This window comes from Hemiscyllium ocellatum, chromosome 44 (genome assembly GCF_020745735.1).
Source record: "Hemiscyllium ocellatum isolate sHemOce1 chromosome 44, sHemOce1.pat.X.cur, whole genome shotgun sequence".
Lineage (NCBI taxonomy): Eukaryota > Metazoa > Chordata > Chondrichthyes > Orectolobiformes > Hemiscylliidae > Hemiscyllium > Hemiscyllium ocellatum.
In genome coordinates, this window is record NC_083444.1 from 1,219,537 (window position 1) to 1,239,523 (window position 19,987).

General features: G+C 55.9%; 1 protein-coding gene across 1 annotated transcript in view; it reads left to right on the plus strand.

Annotated features, from left to right (window-relative positions):
- LOC132835293 (disks large homolog 4-like) overlaps positions 1-19,987 on the plus strand; it is a 71,536-nt gene that overhangs the window by 38,458 nt on the left and 13,091 nt on the right. Inside the window, exons 4-12 of the mRNA XM_060854713.1 lie at positions 1,077-1,201; positions 3,330-3,499; positions 6,025-6,161; positions 7,527-7,671; positions 9,027-9,165; positions 9,304-9,311; positions 12,365-12,552; positions 16,254-16,356; positions 18,227-18,341. Coding sequence (XP_060710696.1) covers positions 1,077-1,201; positions 3,330-3,499; positions 6,025-6,161; positions 7,527-7,671; positions 9,027-9,165; positions 9,304-9,311; positions 12,365-12,552; positions 16,254-16,356; positions 18,227-18,341 — 1,130 coding nt within the window. The remainder of the gene's footprint in view (positions 1-1,076; positions 1,202-3,329; positions 3,500-6,024; positions 6,162-7,526; positions 7,672-9,026; positions 9,166-9,303; positions 9,312-12,364; positions 12,553-16,253; positions 16,357-18,226; positions 18,342-19,987) is intronic.

Below are 19,987 nucleotides of genomic sequence, written 5' to 3' on the forward strand. Positions count from 1 at the left end.
AACACTTACACACCCACATCACTCTCACACTCACTCATGTTCACTCTTATTCATTGAATCTCATTCACTTATTCACGCACACTGTCACACTCATTTTCATTCACGCACACTCATATTCTCTCACTCCATCACTCGCTCTCACACTCACTCTCATTCACTCTCTCTCATACACACACTTGCTTTCACTCACTCTTGCTCACACTCACTCTCACATTCCCTCTTACACTCACTCTCACACTAGCACTCATACACCCATTCAATCACTCTCTCTCACTCACTGTCACATTCTCACTCACACCTACACTCTCATGCATTCATGCACACTCTTACACTCTCTCCCACACTCAAACACACACACTCACACACACACCTCACACACACACAGACACCCACCCACACTCACACACACACTCACACACACACCTCACACACACACAGACACCCACACACACTCACACACACACACTCACACACACACCTCACACACACAGACACCCACACACTCACACACACACACACACTCACACACCCACACACTCTCACACACAAACACACACACTCACATACACACACATCACATACACACAGATACAGACACCCACACACACTCACACACACTCACTCACACACACAGACACCCACCCACACACACACGCACTCACTCACTCATACACCCATCCACACACGCACACACACACACACACAAACAGACACACCCACACTCCCCCCCTACACACACACACACACACACACACACACTCACAGACACACACCATTCTCAGCCAGCAGCCCCTTACTCAGTTACAGGTCCCGGGTGATGCTGTTGAGTGAGACTCCGTCTCCTCTTTGTCCTGTTACAGAGGACACCGTTTGTTTTCTTCATAAAACCGCAATAACAGGGGCCAGCAGGAGGCCGTTTGGCCCCTCCTGCCTGCTCACCCGATCAGTAATATTGTAATTAATCTTTGACCTCATTTCCATTCTCCCTCTTATCCTTTGGTCTTCCTTATTTTAGAATCTAAACCTCTCTCGATGCTTGTGAAACTCTGCAGATGCTGTTTTCTGGCTTTTCCCAGGGGAACTCAGGCCTTGGATTCAGTATCGCAGGAGGGACAGATAACCCCCACATTGGAGACGATCCCAGTATCTTCATCACAAAGATCATCCCTGGAGGTGCAGCAGCTCAGGATGGCAGGCTCAGGTACACCTGGCACACACAGAGGGACGGGCACTGACCGAGCCCCTGCGCAGTCAGGGAGGGCAGGACGGTCAGGGACACAACACCCCAGTCAGTCAGACAGTCAGAGTTAGTCACACAGACAGAGTCAGACAGACAGACAGACAGTCTGCGGTTGTGTGTGTTTCTGGATGTTTGCTCCATATGTGTAGAGGGAGCTTTACCCTGTATCTAACCCCGTGCTGTCCCTGTCCCTGGGAGTGTTTGATGGGGGGACAGTGTAGAGGGAGCTTTACCCTGTATCTAACCCCGTGCTGTCCCTGTCCCTGGGAGTGTTTGATGGGGGACAGGGTAGAGGGAGCTTTACCCTGTATCTAACCCCGTGCTGTCCCTGTCCCTGGGAGTGTTTGATGGGGGACAGTGTAGAGGGAGCTTTACCCTGTATCTAACCCCGTGCTGTCCCTGTCCCTGGGAGTGTTTGATGGGGGACAGTGTAGAGGGAGCTTTACTCTGTATCTAACTCCGTGCTGTCCCTGTCCCTGGGAGTGTTTGATGGGGGGACAGTGTAGAGGGAGCTTTACTCTGTATCTAACCCCATGCTGTCCCAGTCCCTGGGAGTGTTTGATGGGGGGACAGTGTAGAGGGAGCTTTACTCTGTATCTAACCCCGTGTTGTCCCTGTCCTGGGAGTGTTTGATGGGGGACAGTGTAGAGGGAGCTTTACTCTGTATCTAACCCCGTGCTGTCCCTGTCCCTGGGAGTGTTTGATGGGGGGACAGTGTAGAGGGAGCTTTACTCTGTATCTAACCCCGTGCTGTCCCTGTCCCTGGGAGTGTTTGATGGGGGGACAGTGTAGAGGGAGCTTTACTCTGTATCTAACCCTGTGCTGTCCCTGTCCCTGGGAGTGTTTGATGGGGGACAGTGTAGAGGGAGCTTTACTCTGTATCTAACCCCGTGCTGTCCCTGTCCCTGGGAGTGTTTGATGGGGGACAGTGTAGAGGGAGCTTTACTCTGTATCTAACCCCGTGCTGTCCCTGTCCCTGGGAGTGTTTGATGGGGGGGACAGTGTAGAGGGAGCTTTACTCTGTATCTAACCCCGTGTTGTCCCTGTCCTGGGAGTGTTTGATGGGGGGACAGTGTAGAGGGAGCTTTACACTGTATCTAACCCTGTGCTGTCCTTGTCCCCGGGAGTGTTTGATGGGGGGACAGTGTAGAGGGAGCTTTACTCTGTATCTAACTCTAGTTGCATATCTTTGTGGTCTATAGCTCCCATCGTCCTGACCTACCCTGAATCCTTTGCTTTCTGACAGACCACATGGCGGAGACTGTAGTATCTGTGCAGTTAGCTGATGTTCACACACACACACACACACACACACACACACACACACACACACACACACACACACACACACACACACACACCCTCTCTTTCTCTCACACACACATGCACTCTTTGTCTCTCTCTGACACTTACACGTGCATACAGTCTCTCCCTCGTACACATACACACACACACACTCTACCTCACATACACACTCACCACTCTCTCACACACACTATCCATTACACATGCACAGATACACTTACACACTCTCTCTCACACACACACACACTGTCTTACACACACATACACCCTCTCCCTCACACACACACTCCCCCTCACACTCACACTCTCTCTCTCACACACACTCTCCCTCACACACACACTCTCTTACACACACACACACTCTCTCTCTCTCTCTCTCACACACAGACACACACACACACACTCTCTCTCTCAAACACACACACTCTCTCTCACACACACACACACTCACAGACACACACACACACACTCTCTCTCACACACACTCTCTCTCTCACACACATTATCTCACACACATTCTCTCTCTCTCACATACACTCACACATACATTCTCTCTCACACACACTCTCTCTCACACACACACACACACACACTCACAGACACACACACACACTCTCTCTCTCACACACACATTATCACACACACAATCTCTCTCTCACACACACACTCACACACACACACAGTCTCTCTCACACACACTCACAGACACAGAGGGTGGAACTGTTTCATTCGGAGTGGCTGATTCTGTGAGCTGACTGGAACGTCCCTTCTCCCCGTGTGACAGGGTAAACGACAGCATTTTGTTTGTGAACGATGTGGATGTGAGGGAGGTGACACACAGTACCGCTGTGGAGGCTCTAAAGGAAGCCGGCTCCATTGTCCGTCTGTACGTGATGAGGAGGAAACCAACTGCCGAGAAACTGATGGAGATTAAACTGATCAAAGGACCCAAAGGTAATTGCCCTCCACTGGGAATAACGTCGTGCCAAAACCATGGACAAGTTCTCGAAGGTATTCTGCTGAGTCTATACCTGCCCCCTCCCCACCCCACTGCCCCATCCTTCCTGCTCCTCCAGTCTGCACTGAGATTGTCCCGTTCTCCCCACTCCGAGACAGACTTGTGCTGGAGTTCACTCTCAGCTTAAAGGAGGCAGGAGTGTGGCTCACCTTAGTGTTAGAAATGGCACTAACAGGAATTATGAAGGTGTGTGAGGCTGGTAATAACACCTGGAAAACTTAGTCAAAGGTTGGATGCAGTGACCGGCATTTAAGAGGCAAACATTGTATTGAACTAGCACCTGACGGGAGGATCAGATTGAAAGGAAAAGCTTCATTCTACAAAGAGCAGCAGAACATTGGAAGAGAAAGTGAGGTCTGCAGATGCTGGAGATCAGAGCTGAAAATGTGTTGCTGGAAAAGCGCAGCAGGTCAGGCAGCATCCAAGGAGCAGGAGAATCGACATTTCGGGCATTCCTGAGGAAGGGCTTATGCCCAAAACGACGAATCTCCTGCTCCTTGGATGCTGCCTGACCTGCTGCGCTTTTCCAACAACACATTTTCGGCAGCAGAATATCGGTCAGACATACAAAACAAACAGCAAGGAATAACGAAATTACGCTCGAAATACACAAACAGATAGCAAGAGTTTCCACGGAGATGAAAGAATAAGTAAAGAGGCTGTTGATCATTTCAAAGGTGTGTCTGGGAATGCAACGCTGAATAATGGTGAAACGAACAAGATATTTTGTGTTTGTCATGAGTTTCGAGAATATAAATCACATGGCAGTGTTGGTGGAGTTACAGAGAAGTGTGGGACAGCGAAGGGACTTCTGAGGCAGCACACTCCCTGCTTTTGTGTTTTTACAATTCCCAAGTTTATGAAAAGCTGCCTTCAGGTTGTGAAATAGCGATCATAACTAAGGAAAAAACAGTTGGATAGGAAACCAGACGCTAGTTAGTGTAACATCAGACGTTGGTATAGCCCCAGAATCTGTTATTATGGAGGCTATGGCAGGACCTGAATGCCCACTCACAGTCAACGTGGTTTTGTATAAACACGTTTAAATAACGTCATACAGAGTTCATTCAGAAAGTAGCCAGCACCAAACAGCACTGAGGGAGCGCCGCACTGTCAGAGGGTCAGCGCTGAGGGAGTGCTGCACTGTCGGAGGGTCAGTGCTGAGGGAGCGCCGCACTGTCGGAGGGTCAGTGCTGAGGGAGTGCCGCACTGTCGGAGGGTCAGTGCTGAGGGAGCGCCGCACTGTCGGAGGGTCAGTGCTGAGGGAGCGCCGCACTGTCGGAGGGTCAGTGCTGAGGGAGCGCCGCACTGTCGGAGGGTCAGTGCTGAGGGAGCGCCGCACTGTCGGAGGGTCAGTGCTGAGGGAGTGCTGCACTGTCGGAGGGTCAGTGCTGAGGGAGTGCTGCACTGTCGGAGGGTCAGTGCTGAGGGAGTGCCGCACTGTCGGGGGGTCAGTGCTGAGGGAGTGCTGCATTGTCGGAGGGTCAGTGCTGATGGAGTGGGCACTGTCGGAGGGTCAGTGCTGAGGGAGTGGGCACTGTCGGAGGGTTAGTGCTGAGGGAGTGGGCACTGTTGGAGGGTGAGTGCTGAGGGAGTGCCGCACTGTCGGAGGGTCAGTGTTGAGGGAGCGCCGCACTGTCAGAGGGTCAGCGCTGAGGGAGTGCTGTTCTGTTGAAAGATGTTAAATGCGAGTGCTGTTTAGTCTCTTGGGAGGCTGTGGAAGTCCCTGACAGCTCATTGAAGCTGTGTGAGGCTGGGTCTCCTTCCTAGAATGCCCATCTTGTGGAGATTGTCCCTTTCCTGGAGAGTGTGTGTGTGGTACAGCAGGGAGGGTGGTTACTGTGGGACCAGAATCAGTTACTCTGACCAACCGCTCCAGCAAGGCTTCAACAGTGAGAGCATCCCAAACATCGAGCTGCTAACATTGTCCCGACGTTGTTTCCTGCTTCCTCTCTGGCCGCCTTTGAGGCAGCAATTGTTGATGTTGTGGGATCCCCCAACAACCGATGAAACGGTCCTCACCTTCTGTATCTGTGTGAGTCAGAACAAGGCTGGGGCTGTTCTCAATAACCCAGCAAAGGCCCCAGCTCTGAATCCCGGGTCCTTGGTTCAGATTGCTGCATCTCCCCGGAGGGGTTTGTGTGAAGCACTGAGCTCAGATCCCTGTGTCTCGGTTCGGAGTTGTTGGGGAACTCACCTCATCCTACCGTTGGCCATCCTCGTTGGGGTCCTGAGAGTCAGCATTCCCCACCGCGACCCCCCCGAGCCCTCACTCGGTCTCTGAAGGGAAGGCGATCCCAGGCTGTTCCATCCCTGTTATCCTGGCATAAACGTTACACGCTATTTCTCTGCTACTCGGGAGTTTTTGGGAAGGTTAATCCATGGGGTTCGGGTATCGTTGGCGCTGAGTGTGACCCCGTTACTCACTGCTGTGCACGCTGAATGTTTTGTATCCCGTCAGGCCTTGGATTTAGCATAGCTGGTGGGATCGGGAATCAGCACATTCCCGGAGACAACAGCATCTACGTCACAAAGATCATCGATGGGGGAGCAGCTCACAAGGACGGCCGTCTGCAGATCGGAGACAAGATCCTGGCTGTGAGTCCGTCCCCGAACTGCGTATCACAGAGCTCCAGACCCGTACCAACCTCCCCCCCTACCAACACCCCCTCCCCACCACCCCAACTCACTACTGAGGGAACATTCCCTCCAGTCAGTGCGAGCGTTCCCCTGATACTGCCCCCTCCCTGGTGGTTGGACGAGGGACAGGATGCCCACTGTGATCTGTTTCTGGTCATGGCCCTCCACCTTCACACTGGTCTCTCATTGGCACAGAATCCATTCACAGGAACCTCTGCTCAGTTCAGACAGCACTGTTCCAACCCACTGCACTCTGACCACTCCCCATTCCACCCTCTGTATTCCCACAGTCACCAAGAACACTGCTGTCCTATTTCCGAACTCCCAGGGAAAACCCACTCCCCCGATCCCTCACGTTCCCATCATGGACACCAACGTCTGCTCCAGTGGCAACTTTCAATATTTACAAAGCCCTCCATTCATCCCCTCCAGCCCCTACACCCCCTCCCTATCTCTGTAACCCCCTCCAGCCCCTACACCCCCTCCCTATCTCTGTAACCCCCTCCAGCCCCTACACCCCCTCCCTATCTCTGTAATCCCCTCCAGCCCCTACACCCCCTCTCTATCTCTGTAACCCCCTCCAGCCCCTACACCACCTCCCTATCTCTGTAATCCCCTCCAGCCCCTACACCCCCTCCCTATCTCTGTAACCCCCTCCAGCCCCTACACCCCCTCCCTATCTCTGTAACCCCCTCCAGCCCCTACACCCCCTCCCTATCTCTGTAATCCCCTCCAGCCCCTACACCCCCTCCCTATCTCTGTAATCCCCTCCAGCCCCTACACCCCCTCCCTATCTCTGTAACCCCCTCCAGCCCCTACACCCCCTCCCTATCTCTGTAACCCCCTCCAGCCCCTACACCCCCTCCCTATCGCTGTAACCCCCTCCAATTCCAGCCCCTTGACCATCCCCCGATTCCCATCGCTCCCCCATTGGGGGCAGTGCCTGCAGCTGCCTGAGCCCTGCGCTCTGGGACTATCTCCCTAAATACTCCCGTCTCTCTCTCTCTCTCTCTCTCTGTCCCTCCCTCCTGTGGGATGTGCCTTAAACCCACTGTCCTGGACCAAGCCGACGGCCCTGTGACCTGTGTATTCCCTGCTGTGACTCTGGGTCGAGTCGTGTTTGATTTACAGGCGGCCGGTAGAAACTGCCACTGAAGAGCATGTTTGGGGAGGTAACTGTCAGCTCTCTGTCTGCTAACTGTGGACCCAGAGAGTTTGAAGGAGCTGTCAATGGTTGGTCCAGATGTGAGAGTTATTGGTGGGGTCTCTGACTGTGAAATTCTGGCAGTATTTCTGCAGTGTTCCCTCTGTTCATCCCTTCAGGTAAACAACGTCGGGCTGGAAGATGTCATGCACGAAGATGCTGTGGCTGCTCTGAAGAACACATCCGATATTGTGTACCTGAAAATCGCCAAACCCACCAGCCTGTACATCAATGACAGCTACGCACCTCCAGACATTACCACCTGTAAGCCCAGGCTGGGGCTGGGGCTGGGGGGGGCGGAATTACAGTGAAATCCTCTCTCCTCACCCCTCACCTCCCACCCCTATCGTCTCTCGGAGAGAATTACTGTTCACAGACACACTGGAAAACCACCTCATTCCTGTCCCCGGACTCAGGAATGTGTAACGGGGAACAGTGTAGAGGGAGCTTTACTCTGTATCTAACCCCGTGCTGTCCCAGTCCCTGGGAGTGTTTGATGGGGGGACAGTGTAGAGGGAGCTTTACTCTGTATCTAACCCCGTGCTGTCCCTATCCTGGGAGTGTTTGATGGGGGGACAGTGTAGAGGGAGCTTTACTCTGTATCTAACCCCGTATTGTCCCTGTCTCTGGGAGTGTTTGATGGGGGGACAGTGTAGAGGGAGCTTTACTCTGTATCTAACCCCGTGCTGTCCTTATCCTGGGAGTGATTGATGGGGGGACAGCGTAGAGGGAGCTTTACTCTGTATCTAACCCCGTGCTGTCCTTGTCCTGGGAGTGTTTGATGGGGGGACAGTGTAGAGGGAGCTTTCCTCTGTATCTAACCCCTGCTGTCCCTGTCCCTGGGAGTGTTTGATGGAGGATCAGTGTAGAGGAAGCTTTACTCTGTATCTAACCCCGTGCTGTCCCTGAACCTGGGAGTGTTTGATGGAGGAATCAGTGTAGAGGGAGCTTTACTCTGTATCTAACCCCGTGCTGTCCTGTCCCTGAGAGTGTTTGATGGAGGAATCAGTGTAGAGGGAGCTTTACTCTGTATCTAACCCCGTGCTGTCCTGTCCCTGAGAGTGTTTGATGGAGGAATCAGTGTAGAGGGAGCTTTACTCTGTATCTAACCCCGTGCTGTCCCTGTCCTGGGAGTGTTTGATGGAGGAATCAGTGTAGAGGGAGCTTTACTTACAGAATGAGGAGGCTAAACCTTTGGTTTTGATCTCCATGTTACTGTTTCCCTGGGCCGCGTAGTCACACAAACAGGGCGGGAATCCCGATCTGTCTCCTGGGGAAGAGGGGAAGTGGGGAATCCACCCGGAAATTGATGCATTTCAGTCAGGAACAGAGAGACTTGGTTAAGGGAATGGGACCGGTGACTGAGTAGCCCAGCATCTCACTGAATGGTGGGGTAGTCTTGAAGGGGCTGAATGGCTCCTTTCTCTCCTGCCAGTGAGCGACTCCATGTTGATATCGTGGTTTGCTGTCTATGCTTCCCTGTGATTGCTGTTTAGCTGTAGCCCCACGGGAATATATTTCAGTCAGCCGAGACTGGGGAGCCAGTCGGACCGGGAGGGACCAGTGCACTGTCTTGTTCTGAACCTGCTGATCTTGTTAATCAGTCTGTCTTCATTCAGCGTACTCACAGCACCTGGACACAGAGATGGGCCATTCCAACTACCTGGCAACGGATTACACACAGACCCTGACTCCCACGTCTCCACACAGATACTCTCCCCTTCCCAAGGGCCTCATGGGAGACGATGACATTCCCAGGTCAGTGCATTTCCAGCATCAGGACAACTCGCTGTTCTGGGGTTTCCGCCAACTGCCCTTCATCGCTCTGTCTCTGTGATCCCCCTCCCCAAGGACGGGGGTCTGTGTCTGTGATTCCCCCACACGGTGACGGGACAGGGGTCTGTGTCTGTGATTCCCCACATGGTGATGGGACGGGGGTCTGTATCTGTGATTCCCCCACACGGTGACGGTGACGGGGGTCTGTGTCTGTGATTCCCCCACACGGTGACGGGACGGGGGTCTGTGTCTGTGATTCCCCCACACGGTGACGGGATGGGGGTATTTGATTCCCCCACACGGTGACGGGACAGGGGTCTGTGTCTGTGATTCCCCCACACGGTGTCGGGACAGGGGTCTGTGTCTGTGATTCCCCCACACGGTGTTGGGATGGGGGTCTGTGTCTGTGATTCCCCCACACGGTGACAGGATGGGGGTATTTGATTCCCCCACACGGTGATGGGACGGGGGTCTGTGTCTGTGATTCCCCACACGGTGACGGGACGGGGGTCTGTGTCTGTGATTCCCCCACACGGTGACGGGACAGGGGTCTGTGTCTGTGACTCCCCCACACGGTGACGGGACGGGGGTCTGTGTCTGTGATTCCCACACACGGTGACGGGACAGGGGTCTGTGATTCCCCCACACGGTGACGGGACGGGGGTCTGTGTCTGTGATTCCCCCACACGGTGACGGGACAGGGGTCTTTGATTCCCCCACACGGTGACGGGACGGGGGTCTGTGATTCCCCCACACGGTGACGGGACGGGGGTCTGTGTCTGTGATTCCCCGACACGGTGACGGGACGGGGGTCTGTGTCTGTGATTCCCCCACACGGTGACGGGACGGGGGTCTGTGTCTGTGACACCCCCACACGGTGACGGGACGGGGGTCTGTGTCTGTGATTCCCCCACACGGTGACGGGACGGGGGTCTGTGTCTGTGATTCCCCTACACGGTGATGGGACAGGGGTCTGTGTCTGTGATTCCCCCACACGGTGACGGGACGGGGGTCTGTGTCTGTGATTCCCCCACACGGTGACGGGATGGGGGTATTTGATTCCCCCACACGGTGATGGGACGGGGGTCTGTGTCTGTGATTCCCCCACACGGTGACGGGACAGGGGTCTGTGATTCCCCCACACGGTGACGGGACGGGGGTCTGTGATTCCCCCACACGGTGACGGGACGGGGGTCCGTGTCTGTGATTCCCCCACACGGTGACGGGACGGGGGTCTGTGTCTGTGATTCCCCCACACGGTGACGGGACGGGGGTCTGTGTCTGTGACTCCCCCACACGGTGACGGGACAGGGGTCTGTGTCTGTGATTCCCCCACACGGTGACGGGACAGGGGTCTGTGTCTGTGATTCCCCACATGGTGATGGGACGGGGGTCTGTGTCTGTGATTCCCCTACACGGTGATGGGACAGGGGTCTGTGTCTGTGATTCCCCACACGGTGACGGGATGGGGGTATTTGATTCCCCCATACGGTGATGGGACGGGGGTCTGTGTCTGTGATTCCCCCACACGGTGTCGGGACAGGGGTCTGTGTCTGTGATTCCCCCACACGGTGTCGGGATGGGGGTCTGTGTCTGTGATTCCCCAACACGGTGACGGGATGGGGGTATTTGATTCCCCCACACGGTGATGGGACGGGTTTCTGTGTCTGTGATTCCCCACACGGTGACGGGACGGGGGTCTGTGTCTGTGATTCCCCCACACGGTGACGGGACAGGGGTCTGTGTCTGTGATTCCCCCACACGGTGACGGGACGGGGGTCTGTGTCTGTGATTCCCACACACGGTGACGGGACAGGGGTCTGTGATTCCCCCACACGGTGACGGGACGGGGGTCTGTGATTCCCCCACACGGTGACGGGACGGGGGTCCGTGTCTGTGATTCCCCCACACGGTGACGGGACGGGGGTCTGTGTCTGTGATTCCCCCACACGGTGACGGGACGGGGGTCTGTGTCTGTGATTCCCCCACACGGTGACGGGACAGGGGTCTGTGATTCCCCCACACGGTGACGGGACGGGGGTCCGTGATTCCCCCACACGGTGACGGGACGGGGGTCCATGTCTGTGATTCCCCCACACGGTGACGGGACGGGGGTCTGTGTCTGTGACTCCCCCACACGGTGACGGGACGGGGGTCTGTGTCTGTGATTCCCCCACACGGTGACGGGACGGGGGTCTGTGTCTGTGACTCCCCCACACGGTGACGGGACGGGGGTCTGTGTCTGTGATTCCCCCACACGGTGACGGGACGGGGGTCTGTGTCTGTGATTCCCACACACGGTGACGGGACAGGGGTCTGTGATTCCCCCACACGGTGACGGGACGGGGGTCCGTGATTCCCCCACACGGTGACGGGACGGGGGTCCATGTCTGTGATTCCCCCACACGGTGACGGGACGGGGGTCTGTGTCTGTGATTCCCCCACACGGTGACGGGACCGGGGTCTGTGTCTGTGATTCCCCCACACGGTGACGGGACGGGGGTCTGTGTCTGTGATTCCCCCACACGGTGACGGGACGGGGGTCTGTGTCTGTGATTCTCCCACACGGTGACGGGACGGGGGTCTGTGTCTGTGACTCCCCCACACGGTGACGGGACGGGGGTCTGTGTCTGTGATTCCCCACACGGTGACGGGACGGGGGTCTGTGTCTGTGATTCCCCCACACGGTGACGGGACGGGGGTCTGTGTCTGTGACTCCCCCACACGGTGACGGGACGGGGGTCTGTGTCTGTGATTCCCCCACACGGTGACGGGACGGGGGTCTGTGTCTGTGACTCCCCCACACGGTGACGGGACGGGGGTCCGTGTCTGTGATTCCCCCACACGGTGACGGGACGGGGGTCTGTGTCTGTGATTCCCCACACGGTGACGGGACGGGGGTCTGTGTCTGTGATTCCCCCACACGGTGACGGGACAGGGGTCTGTGTCTGTGATTCCCCCACACGGTGACGGGACGGGGGTTTGTGTCTGTGATTCCCCCACACGGTGACGGGACGGTGGTCTGTGTCTGTGATTCCCCCACACGGTGACGGGACGGGGGTCTGTGTCTGTGATTCCCCCACACGGTGACGGGACGGGGGTATGTGCGTGTGATTCCCCCACACGGTGACGGGACGGGGGTCTGTGTCCTGTGAGTGGAACATTGTTCTGGCTTGTGAAGTGACTGTGTTTGACCCATCTCTCTGTGACAGGGAGCCGCGGAGAGTGATCATACACCGGGGATCGACAGGCCTGGGATTTAACATTGTGGGTGGTGAGGATGGAGAAGGAATATTCATCTCCTTCATCCTGGCCGGTGGTCCAGCAGACCTCAGCGGTGAGCTCAGGAAAGGAGACCAAATCCTCTCGGTAGGTGACCATCGCGCTGTGTGAACTCTGACCTCTCAAACTCATTCACCCGAGGCGCGTGTTCCTCCTTGCCCCCTTGCGGAGGTGGAGTTGGTGATGGTACCCACTGCTGCCACTGAGTGTGGGGAGCAGAGGGAGTGGGTGGTATTTCCCTGGGGACAGGGTGGAGGCTGAGCTGTGATGGAGGCCATCGCTGACACTAAACCAAACTCGAGTTGACGTGTTTCGGTCTCAGTGTGAAACGTTCTTTCAGCCCGAGCTGATCGGTTGTGGACACCGCGTACGTGGGGCACAGAGGGAGGTGTTACTCAAACACTCCGAGGGAGCATGGACCAGAGTGAATGTGGCGTCTCCAGATCAGTTCCCCTCTGAGCTCGGAAGGTCAAGCGGGAGATTGAATTGGGGCAGTTGTCCATCGATGGATTGAATCAGGGGACGCTGTTTCCAGCAGAATTCCTAGATAAATCCTCAAAGCAGCTCCCTATGGGCGGCACAGTGCCTCACGGGCTAGCACCACTGCCTCCCAGCACCAGGGACCCAGATTCGACCCCACCCTGAGGTGACTGTCTGTGTAGAGTTTGTACATTCACCCCTCCCCTGTGTCTGTGTGGGTTTCCTCCCACAATCCAAAGGTGTGAAGGTCAGGGTGGATTTCCCACAGCTAACCCACCCTAACCTGCACATCCCTGGGCACTATGGGACAATTTCCCATGGCTAACCCACCCTAACCTGCACATCCCTGGGCACTATGGGACAATTTCCCATGGCCAACCCACCCTAACCTGCACATCCCTGGGCACTATGGGACAATTTCCCATGGCCAATCCACCCTAACCTGAACATCCCTGGGCACTGTGGGACAATTTCCCATGGCCAACCCACCCTAACCTGCACATCCCTGGGCACTATGGGACAATTCCCCATGGCCAATCCACCCTAACCTGCACATCCCTGGGCACTATGGGACAATTCCCCATGGCCAACCCACCCTAACCTGCACATCCCTGGGCACTATGGGACAATTTCCCATGGCCAATCCACCCTAACCTGTACATCCCTGGGCACTATGGGACAATTTCCCATGGCTAACCCACCCTAACCTGCACATCCCTGGGCACTATGGGACAATTTCCCATGGCCAACCCACCCTAACCTGCACATCCCTGGGCACTATGGGACAATTTCCCATGGCCAACCCACCCTAACCTGCACATCCCTGGGCACTGTGGGACAATTTCCCATGGCCAATCCATCCTCACCTGCACATCCCTGGACACTGTGGGACAATTTCCCATGGCCAACCCACCCTAACCTGCACATCCCTGGGCACTATGGGACAATTTCCCACGGCCAATCCACCCTAACCTGCACATCCCTGGGCACTATGGGACAATTTCCCATGGCCAACCCACCCTAACCTGCACATCCCTGGGCACTATGGGACAATTTCCCATGGCCAATCCACCCTAACCTGCACGTCCCTAGGCACTATGGGACAATTTCCCATGGCCAACCCACCCTAACCTGCACATCCCTGGGCACTATGGGACAATTTCCCACGGCCAATCCACCCTAACCTGCACATCCCTGGGCACTATGGGACAATTCCCCAAGGCCAATCCACCCTAACTTGCACATCCCTGGGCACTATGGGACAATTTCCCACGGCCAATCCACCCTAACCTGCACATCCCTGGGCACTATGGGACAATTTCCCATGGCCAATCCACCCTAACCTGCACATCCCTGGACACTATGGGACAATTTCCCATGGCCAACCCACCCTAACCTGCACATCCCTGGGCACTATGGGACAATTTCCCATGGCCAACCCACCCTAACCTGCACATCCCTGGGCACTATGGGACAATTCCCCAAGGCCAATCCACCCTAACCTGCACATCCCTGGACACTATGGGACAATTTCCCATGGCCAACCCACCCTAACCTGCACATCCCTGGGCACTATGGGACAATTTCCCATGGCCAATCCACCCTAACCTGCACATCCCTGGGCACTATGGGACAATTTCCCACGGCCAATCCACCCTAACCTGCACATCCCTGGGCACTATGGGACAATTCCCCAAGGCCAATCCACCCTAACTTGCACATCCCTGGGCACTATGGGACAATTTCCCACGGCCAATCCACCCTAACCTGCACATCCCTGGGCACTATGGGACAATTTCCCATGGCCAATCCACCCTAACCTGCACATCCCTGGACACTATGGGACAATTTCCCATGGCCAACCCACCCTAACCTGCACATCCCTGGGCACTATGGGACAATTTCCCATGGCCAATCCACCCTAACCTGCACATCCCTGGGCACTATGGGACAATTTCCCATGGCCAATCCACCCTAACCTGCACATCCCTGGGCACTATGGGACAATTTCCCATGGCCAACCCACCCTAACCTGCACATCCCTGGACACTATGGGACAATTTCCCATGGTCAATCCACCCTAACCTGCACATCCCTGGGCACTATGGGACAATTTCCCATGGCTAATCCACCCTAACCTGCACATCCCTGGGCACTATGGGACAATTTCCCATGGCTAACCCACCCTAACCTGCACATCCCTGGGCACTATGGGACAATTTCCCATGGCCAACCCACCCTAACCTGCACATCCCTGGGCACTATGGGACAATTTCCCATGGCCAACCCACCCTAACCTGCACATCCCTGGGCACTATGGGACAATTTCCCATGGCCAATCCACCCTAACCTGCACATCCCTGGGCACTATGGGACAATTTCCCATGGCCAATCCGCCCTAACCTACAAATCCCGGGACACTATGGGACAATTTCCCACGGCCAATCCATCCTAACCTGCACATCCCTGGGCACTATGGGACAATTTCCCATGGCCAATCCACCCTAACCTGCACATCCCTGGCACTATGGGACAATTTCCCATGGCCAACCCACCCTAACCTGCACATCCCTGGAGTGTGGGAGGAAACCGGAGCGTCGAGGGAACAGGGACAACGTACAAACTCCACACAGTTGCCTGAGGGTGGTATCTGACCTGAGGGTGGTATCTGACCTGGGGCAGGGAGTCAGCTGTGCTAACACAGAGCCACAACAGGATCCTCTCGGTGCAGTCTGTATGGATCAAGGGGAGGGAGGGTTTCATCCAGGTCCATCAGAGAAGGTCAACAGAGAGAGGGAGAGAGACAGGGAGAGAGAGGGGGACCAAGAGAGAGGGAGAGAGGGAGGGAGAGAGAGGGCGAGAGAGGGAGGCAGTGAGATATGGAGATGGGGGAGAGAGAGAGAGAGCCTCTTCCCTGGGGCATGCGGGAGTCCTGACCGAGGTGGCGAGGAGGGCGATGAATCTTAAAATCCGAGCCTGGCCTCAGCAGAGGCTCCCGCTCTCACTGCGGAGGGGGCTGGAGGTGTGTAGGAATGTTTAAACTCCTCCCTTCACACCCTCCCCCATCCCACCCGAAACCCAGCTCTGAGGCTGGGGGACGTGCGGGAAATGTGTAGCAAAAGTGGACCGATGTTTGTGGGGTCCGGGGGCTTGAGGGTCACTGACCAATAGCAGGAGACGGCGTTAACCCCTCGATCCACCGACATCTGTTGAAGCAGATCCAAAGGGGTGCGTGGCCTCTGATTGGTCACTAGTGAGCCAGTAGGAAGGGGGATCTGTGCAGTGATGATCTTGATGATCTGGTTCAGGTGAACGGAGTGGATTTACGGAACGCGACTCACGAACAAGCAGCAGCCGCCCTGAAGAACGCTGGACAAACGGTCACCATCATCGCCCAGTACAAACCCGAAGGTAGGGACCCCCACTCTCACTTACACTCAACTCCCACAGTCACTCACCCCTTCACTGTCGGAGGGTCAATGCTGAGGGAGTGCCGCACTGTCGGAGGGTCAGTGCTGAGGGAGTGGGCACTGTCGGAGGGTCAGTGCTGAGGGAGTGCCGCAGTGTCGGAGGGTCAGTGCTGAGGGAGTGGGCACTGTCGGAGGGTCAGTGCTGAGGGAGTGGGGACTGTCAGAGGGTCAGTGGTGAGGAAGCTCCACACTGTCGGATGGTCAGTGCTGAGTGAGTGGGCGGTGACAGAGATGTGCAGGTTAGGGTGGGTTGGCCATGGGAAATTGTCCCACAGTGCCCAGGGATGTGCAGGTCAGGGTGGATTGGCCATGGGAAATTGTCCCATAGTGCCCAGGGATGTGCAGGTTAGGGTGGATTGGACATGGGAAATTGTCCATATTATTATGTAAATTAGTCAGAGGGAAATGCGTCTGGGTGGGTTACTCTTCGGAGGGTCAGTATGGACTGGTTGGGCCGAAGGGCCTGTTTCCACACTGTAGCGAATCTAATCTAAGCTTGCTCAGCAGTGTATTGTGTGAAACACCATGCTGTAACCCATACAGACAACACTGTCGTCAGCAATCTTGGACGGACCGGGCTGGACAAGGTTAAAAATCACACAACGCCAGGTTACAGTATATTCCACAACCACCTGCTGCTGTGTGACTTTTAACTTAATCAGTCTTCTTTATCATTTAAAAAAAAACTCAATCAAGTTTGTGAGACATGATTTCCCACGCACAACGCCATGTCGACTGTCCCTAATTGGTCCTCACCTTTCCATCTTCATATACATCCTGTCCCTCAGGATTCCCTCCAACAACTTGCCCACCATCGACGTCAGGCTCACTGGTCTATAGTTCCCTGGCTTGTCCTTACCACCCTTCTTAAACAGTGGCACCACGTTAGCCAACCTCCAGGCTTCCAGCACCTCACCTGTGACTATCGATGATACAAATACCTCAGCAAGAGGCCCAGCAATCACTTCCCTAGCTTCCCACAGAGTTCTCGGGTACACCTGGGGATTTATCTATCTTTGTGCTTTAAGACGTCCAGCACTTCCTCCTCTGAAATGTGGACACTTTTCAAGTCATCACTGTTTATGTCTCTAAGTTCCTGACCTTACGCGTCTTTCTCACAGTAAATACTGACAGGAAATATTGGTTTAGTCTCTCCCCCAGTTCCTGTGGCTCCCACCTTCTGTCCCTACTCTTTTGTCATTAATGTAGTCGTAGAATCCCTTTGGTTTCTCCTTAACCCTATCTGCCAAAGCGATCTCAAGCCCCCATTTTGCGCTCCTGGTTTCCTTATTCTTCTGCTGCCCTTATACTCCTCGAGGGATTCACTCGATCCTAGCTGTCTGTCTCTGACACGTCTCTCCTTTATCCCGAGCAGATCCTCTGGCCACCCACCACCATCCCGGAGTGTCAGGATTTCAGGACGTTGCCGTGTACCTGGTCTGACCTCTGGCGGGAAAGGAAAGCGCCCCCCCCTCCCCCAGAGCCAAGATTTGCCCCTGACATTGCAAAGTCAACCAATCAGACCACTGTCAGGTTGCTGCCTGTGGGATCCTGCTGTGCACACGTGGGCAGCTGTGGTTTAATCTGTACAGAAATGAGAACTCTTCAAACAGGGCAGGAGAAAAACAACAGCCACGCGTGGGTGGCGAACGTGGCGCCATTGTTTAAGAAAGGTGGTAAAGACAGGTCAGGGAACGATAGAGACAGATGCTGGGGATGTGACAGGCGCTGTGGAAATGCAGCTGTTTGTTGTGTGCTGTTGGCTGGTTGCGAGTGATGGTGTGCGTTTCCCCTTCCCTGTGTTCCCGCAGAGTACAGTCGGTTCGAGGCGAAGATCCATGACTTGAGAGAGCAGCTGATGAACAGCAGCATCGGATCTGGGACCAGCTCACTCAGGAGTAACCACAAACGGGTCTTTTACATCAGGTGACGGTCAACCCTCCAACCCCTGGGCAGGACTGACCCTTCATCCCAGTGGGGAGGGGAGTGGGGTCCATGGGCAGGACTGACCCTTCATCCCAATGGGGAGGGGAGTGGGGTCCCTGGGCAGGACTGACCCTTCATCCCAGTGGGGAGGGGGGAGTGGGGTCCCTGGGCAGGACTGACCCATTGTCCCAATGGGGAAGGGGAGTGGGGTCCCTGGGCAGGACTGACCCTTCATCCCAGTGGGGAGGGGGGAGTGGGGTCCCTGGGCAGGACTGACCCATTGTCCCAATGGGGAGGGGAGTGGGGTCCCTGGGCAGGACTGACCCATCATCCCAATGGGGAGAGGGGAGTGGGGTCCCTGGGCAGGACTGACCAATCGTCACAATGAGGAGGGGAGTGGGTTCCCTGGGCAGGACTGACCCATTGTCCCAATGGGGAGGGGAGTGGGGTCCCTGGGCAGGACTGACCCATTGTCCCAATGGGGAGGGGGTGGCGGGAGCATTCTCTCTCACTGTCCAATACATCCATGAAGTCCCTCCCACACCCCCCCCCCAACCCCCACCACAATGCTCCATTCCCCAGCCCATGTTCAGCCCCTCCCCCACCCCCTGGGCCCAGCAGGATTCCCGACGGAGAGCTGACCATCCGGTCAGTCCGCGCCTGTTTCGGATCTCGGAGATTTCTCCCCCAAACCCCACCCCTGGGAGCATTTGGTCACTTCATTGTCAGGAGGTCAATGGGTTGGGGTCATTACTCAGGGTCAGGGGTCACTGGCTGGTGTTCAGGGGTCACCAGCCACTGTTTTGGGGCCTCACATTGGATCATGGGCTGGGGTCACTGCAGGTCATTAGCAACAGGAGGTCAGAGGTCAGTGAGTGACCAGCCCAGAGCAGCCTGAGCTCCTATAATACCCTCACACTCTCACTCACACTCTCCCTCACACTCTCTCTCACACTCTCTCTCACACTCCTCACTCTCTCTCTCACACTCCTCACTCTCTCTCTCACACTCCTCACTCTCTCTCTCACACTCACACTCTCTCTCACACTCTCTCCCCCCTCACACTCTCTCTCCCTTCCCCTCACACTCTCCCTCCCCCTCACACTCTCTCTCCCCCACACTCTCTCTCACACTCCCTCTCACACCCCTCCCCTCTCACACCCCTTCCCTCTCACACCCCTTCCCTCTCACACCCCTCCCTCTCACTCTCTCTCCCTCTCACACTCTCTCCCTCTCACACTCTCTCCCTCTCACACCCCTCCCTCTCACACCCCTCCCTCTCACTCTCTCTCCCTCTCACACTCTCTCCCTCTCACACTCTCTCCCTCTCACACCCCTCCCCTCTCACACCCCTCCCCCTCTCACACCCCTCCCCTCTCTCACCCCTCCCTCTCACACCCCTCCCTCTCACACCCCTCCCCTCTCACACCCCTCCCCTCTCACACCCCTCCCCTCTCACACCCCTCCCTCTCACACCCCTCCCTCTCACCCCTCCCTCTCACACCCCTCCCTCTCACACTCTCTCCCTCTCACACTCTCTCCCTCTCACACCCCTCCCTCTCACACCCCTCCCTCTCACACTCTCTCCCTCTCACACTCTCTCCCTCTCACACCCCTCCCTCTCACACCCCTCCCCTCTCACACCC